Source organism: Epinephelus lanceolatus, chromosome 3 (assembly GCF_041903045.1).
Source record: "Epinephelus lanceolatus isolate andai-2023 chromosome 3, ASM4190304v1, whole genome shotgun sequence".
Classification (NCBI taxonomy): domain Eukaryota; kingdom Metazoa; phylum Chordata; class Actinopteri; order Perciformes; family Serranidae; genus Epinephelus; species Epinephelus lanceolatus.
This window is the reverse complement of record NC_135736.1, coordinates 22,542,462-22,548,461: the sequence shown is the minus strand read 5'-3', so window position 1 is coordinate 22,548,461 and position 6,000 is coordinate 22,542,462. Positions and strand designations below refer to the sequence as shown.

Genomic DNA, 6,000 nt, shown 5'->3' with positions numbered 1-6,000 from the left:
TTCACTGGTTTTAAATGCCCCATATTATGCTCATTACACTTGTATTTTGGATTTCTACCATTAATGCTTTAATGGTAGAAAATACTTTTTGACTTTAAGGCACACTTTCTGAATAAGGACTGTGTGCAATTCTCTGTGGAGTGAGTGTTTTGATACTTTCTGTCACAGTGTGTATTCCTGGTCTGTCATTCATGCCAGTCACTCCGCTCATTTGGTAAATTTCCACTCACCCTGCCTCGTTTCAACTCCCACCTGCCAGTTAATCACTTATAAACACATTTCCTGCCTCTACTGTTCCACCATGCCCACCTCATCTAGGCAACTCAGTTCACCTGCTCCTGATTTCACACACTCATACGTACTCCTTCCTCACAGACTCTCATATCATATCATATTCATCGCCGGCTCCTTGAATCCTCTGCTCGACTGATGACGCCGCTGCACATAATTAAACTGTTTGGTGTGTGTGTGTGCATCCAGCAGACGTCAGAGACTCTCTTGCTTTTTGCTTTGGTGTGGCTTGCAGGAGCTCTTGGACTGAGCCTGTGCCTCGGAAGGCCACAAGCAGAGGAGTTGAACTTTCTCACTGTTTCACTTGCCTGCTTGTCTGTTCAACCTGCTGCCATCAGGAAGGCGGTTCAGGTCCCTGAAATGCAGGAAAAACAGACTTAAAAACAGTTTTTATCCTTGGGCCATTAGAACTCTAAACTCCTCACTCTAATCACTGCTGCTTTTATCACCTGTTAAATTGCGAACTGTTTACACTGGTAACAACTGTTTACATCAATGACAGTGTGCAATGTCTGTTTACTTTACCTTGCACTACCGGACTAGAACTTTTGGATGTGTATCATTGTATATTATTGTGTATTCTTTTTATTTAACTCCTTTATTTCTATGCTATTCTTTTATACTATTTACTTTTGTACAGATTTTATCAATTTTTTTTACTTGATCATGCACTGTACTGTGGAAGCTGCTGCAATTTCGTCATGCACCAAGTATGATGACAATAAAGGAAATTCTGATTCTGTTTTGCAAAGTGGTTCATTAAAGACTGTTATAAATGGATATAATGTAAAAGATTGTAACATTTTAGATGCTTTGCATATTGCAATTCTAAATCAGTCTTTTCTTTAACCCTGAAGACACTTAAAGTACTTAAAGACACAGCTGATGTTTTCACAGGCTTTATTTGCATGAGAAAGGACACAAAAATGCTGCTCTTATAGTAGACATTACAAAGATTTTAACCGTAACCATAAAGACATAATCTGTGACTCAAATAAAAACCAAAGGATAATCCCACCACCAAAATTCCAAACTGAAACCTACGATTATACCTATGGTTTAATCAGCAACTAAATCTCAATTATTTCATAATTAATGTTGGTAAAAACAGGCACAAAACAGCCTATTTGGTCACAATCAGGTCTTTTTTTTCAAGTCAAAAACTTCAGTTTCATAATGCAAATTTACCTCTATTTAACCCCACTGCCAAACACAATGCTGACAGCGAATGTCTCCAAAAAACCCTTGAATTGTGTTCAATGAAAGTAATCACTCTAAATGTGTCTGTCACTGTGGAGATGGTTTGTACTGGTTGCACTTGTCTCCAGTGAGGTGACGGTCGCAGGTCAGAGTGTACTTGAATTGGAAGGCACCTTTTTTAGTGGGGCACACATGTGTGTGAGTCCCCTGCCTCAGGTACTTCACACATGATCCAAGACGATCATCCCTGCCCGGGTCCTTGTCCCAGACCTCGACCTTCAGACCCAAGTGTGTGTCCACCTTCATAAAGATTAAAGAGGAAAAAAAGTTATTTATAAATATATCCTTAAAGTATCAAATTTGATCTACCAAGCAATTAATCTGATCCTGAACACTATGTATATGCACTCGTGCAAAATGCTTGTAGTGGTCTTTGCCTAATGAAGCCTGAGAAGATTTACTGACCTTGCCCAGATTATACTGAACATTCCAGTAAGGGCTGTTTGACTTGACCACATGAGTCCTGCGGTAGCTGGAACCGAACCACAGCTGAGCATACCTGTTAAGTGGATAAAGCAGGCACAAAGAAAATAAATTAGGCTAATTATTTCACATTTGACTGTGATAAATCATGTTCATAGTGCCCACTGTGCCAAGACCTCAACCCTCTCCCTCTTTCTCTACGTACGCATCAGTCTTGCCAAATAGATCTCCTTTCAGACCCCAGGCTTTGACAACAGTCACCACCAGTGTTCCTCTCCAGGCCTGTTTAGGACAACAGTTGGAGGCCAGGTTAGGGTCACTGTTTCCACAGTAAGGTGGGCTAGATGAGGGGCTGAGGGCGTTTTCTCTTAAGTACTGTTCTGTGGCAGCCTTCAGTCCTGTCCTTTTTGACCCATATGTCACCAGCTGGTAAAGTGGTCTGAGGGAATACTGAACAACGTCAGGGTGATCCTTGAGGGTTTTCAGCCACTTTTGGTAGCCCAGGGAGTCCTTATGGGTGAGAGAAAACTCACCCACCCAACCCCTACCTCCTACCACCTCAGTGTAGTGTTGGTGGAGACCAGAGCTGTAAGACGTGGACTCGTCCTGGTTCTGTAGGACTTTGTTGCAAGAGTTATAATTTGCATTCAGTTTGTATTTCCCCAGGCCTACTTTGACACCATCTGACAAGCACTTGTACACCTAGATGAAAGGAGAGGATATTAGATGTTATTTGTGATACAAAATGTATTTACTGCCTTCCCTTGACATGTGTGCTACCTGGTATGAGGAGAGTCCATTCAGTGAGGACAAACAGGTACGTGCAGCTGTGACTCGCCTGAATCGCCCCCCAAGATAAACCTGAAATTACATACGATAATGTTGTTGACACAAAAATATTTATTCCTGTGAAGTAAGAAAATAAAAGTGGTGTGGTGTGTGTGTGTGTGTGTGTGTGTGTGTTTTAACCTGGCGGACATAATGTGTGCCATAGGTATCTATGAATTGTCTGTACAGGCCCTTGGTGAAGGGGTTGTAGTAACTGGGCAGTCCCTTCAAATCGTTGAGGAACTCTTTACTGAGGGGCGGTGTGTTCGACACACGGTAACTAAACACAAAAAGACAAAATAGCAAGTTAACTTTGCTTCTAAATTACATGACAAATCTGACATTCTGTGGGGATGTGGCTGCGGATCTTCACACCTTACCTATAATGTCTACAGGTGGCACGGTGTGTGCTGAAGGTGTAGCGGTCCTCTTGGCTCCTGGCTGTAGCAAAGTTGTACACAACAGAACGTGTTCCCCCCACCTCCAGGTTGACAAACTTCTTGAAATCCAGTCCCAACTGATAAAAAAGGGAGGCATTAGCTACTTGATGTGCCAACATAAAACACAATGCTCATTAAAGGGTCAGTACAAATAGCTTACTTTCCAACTCACTAGTGATAACATGTAGCCATGCTGATAGCTTTAATTTTATCTAATGAAGGCCATTCAGCCATTATTTGACTGGACAGACAGAAAGGGCAGAAAGGGGAGAACATGCATCAAAGGGCCACAGGTCAAACTGGAAAACAGACTGCTGCTCAGTCTACATGTGCTGCACACCTCTGCCAGTTGAGCTTCCAGCTGCCATCCACCTTGTGACCATTGAGAGGTCTATAAAATGTTGCTTTTAGTGCTGAAAGCAATGAAAGAATTGAAACTGAAAATTGAAATTGTTGACTGATCTCTGAAAACGCAAATAAAACTAAAAAATATCTACATTTCTAGATAGCTCCATATTTTACTGTAATGAGAAAAAAGATTTCTCAGTAGCTGTGATGTGATTTGATTTGATTTCACGTTATAGACAGAAAAAAAATCTTAAATTTGTCTTGAGTCCCAGGATGTCAACTGTTTCACACAAATTCTCAGAAATACAAAAATACAAAACAACATTTAACCAAACAACAAAACCATAACAGAAATGCTGCAGATCACACCAGACATTATACAAAAGTGGACGCAGTGCAACATGTTAATCATTCCTATTACATTTAGTGTTCGACCACCCACGTACACGGAGGCTACCTAGGCTACTTTCATAGGTTGACAGACTGAGGACCAGATGAGTTCCTCAACCTGTTCAGTTGAGCCTGTGGGACTCTAAATCCTCAGTGTGATAGCAAAAGCTGGTAATTTTCAAATAACGTGTGAAATGTGTGAAATGACTCTCTGTTTATGGAACAAATAATTCCATATGAATATACTGACTCAACGCAGGCTAAGTGCATACAGTGCATTACAATAAAAGTAATATAATAAGTACATATCCTCTAACAATAGCTGTGAAGCGTTCCTACCTTCCAGTCGTAACTGTCCTGATAGGTGACTGTTTTGACCAGTGAGCTGTGGACACAAAATACTCAACATTAATTTTGTTTGGATTTCTTTTTCCTTCAGAAAATAAAAAGACATCAGTAATAATTACTAAAGGTGGCATATATTGAGAAGTATTGACTGAACTGGAACAATATGTTAAAATGTAAAAAAGGTTACAAATCTCTGAGTGGTAATGATTTCTATATCACAGGATACCTGACGGAGGTGTGGTAACTGCTGTAGACATGAGTACTGCATCTGCTGAATGCACGCCAGTCCACTGCAGACATTGGCAGCTGAAAGTAAAAGGTGAGAACATGTTTAACATGTTAACAGTGTGTGTGTCAGAGTGCGTGTTACTGTGTCTTTCTGCCTTGCTGATTTAAATTACTTTCTGCAGGCTGTCGCCTTGAAGAGGGTTGGCACAGAGAGTACAGGTGCCATCTGGGGTGAGGAAAGTGTTCACGTCAACCACATAGGCTCCTTTACGCCGCAGGGTGACCACATCAAATCCCTCCCCTACCAGGTTGTAGCCTGGTACGAAGGGAGCAGACTGACACTGGCTGCTGGTCCCAGTATGACAGCCGAGAACAGGGGAGTGGTGTGACAGAAAGAGCAGGAGACTCAGGTAGAGGAGGGGTGGGGTCGAAAAGGAAAGCATGGCTGGAGTCAGAGAGATACTGAAGTATTTCAGAGAGAGACAAAGAGAGTAGAAAAGGAAATCAGTCAGTAGAATTTAAGCTGTAATGAATTTAAGAACTGCAAATTTTCTGGCGAATAGACTTAGTGAGTATTTCTGTTTCTTCCATGACACTCTATGGGGATGAAAATGTCAATTTAAGCTGTCATTATTTCTCAAAAAACAACAAAAAACCCGACTAGTTTTCTAGAAATATATCAAAAGTCCTCAGACAGTCACTTAACACAATTTGATTTAATCTAATAATAAAATAAATCAAATAATATCTCACAATCTTTGCAAATAAAATAAACTTCCACCCAAACCAAACTTATTTTTGTAATTTTGTTGAAATGTTGATTATTTATGAAAAGCAAGATTACCTGTTCAGGCCTTAGCAGAGTTTCTCACAGACTTCACGCAGTGTGGCTCTTTCAAGTGAGCTGGAGATGAGGAGGGTGTGTCAGCCGAGGATGTGGTGACACTGTCGATTCTGCAGGTTAACAGCACTTTTATACAGTGTGTCCCGTGAGGAGGGGTTATTATTCTCAGAGACACTGCATGTGCCAAGAATAAAAACAAAACTTAAACAGGACAAACCACATTGCACCTTTCGGGGAAATGGGGCTGCAAAGATCATATCTTCCCATAAATTTGGATTGACAAGCTTGAGTGGCAACATTTTTCATTATTATCAGAAACTTGAAATTGTACTATTCAGCCTCCATCCTCGATTAATCCTGTCAAATGTTATGAATTACAGGTTGTATGGCATAAAATCTTGACATGCAATGAAATTGGAATTAGACTCTAAAGTTATGAAAAGTTATGTTCTAGATTTATGTTGAAAAAAAATATATTTCTTTTTGGTATAAACGTTTAATACAGAAGGTTTTAAACAGGATCAGAAAACATTCAGGTGAAAAGAGAAAGTATGTTTTTTCAAACTAGAGTTAATCCATTGAACTGTCATTGCACATGAT

General features: G+C 40.4%; 1 protein-coding gene across 1 annotated transcript; it reads right to left on the bottom strand.

Annotated features, from left to right (window-relative positions):
• Positions 1-1,229: 1,229 nt before the first annotated feature.
• On the bottom strand, positions 1,230-5,490 carry LOC117254638 (perforin-1-like). Its single transcript, XM_033623009.2, has 10 exons — positions 5,401-5,490; positions 4,730-5,018; positions 4,555-4,634; positions 4,320-4,365; positions 3,183-3,319; positions 2,944-3,082; positions 2,755-2,835; positions 2,180-2,676; positions 1,957-2,050; positions 1,230-1,791 (listed from the first exon to the last, which is right to left on the bottom strand). Exons 2-10 carry the CDS (start codon positions 4,997-4,999, stop codon positions 1,579-1,581), a joined length of 1,557 nt encoding a protein of 518 aa, XP_033478900.2. The 5' UTR covers positions 5,000-5,018; positions 5,401-5,490; the 3' UTR covers positions 1,230-1,578.
• Positions 5,491-6,000: the final 510 nt, after the last annotated feature.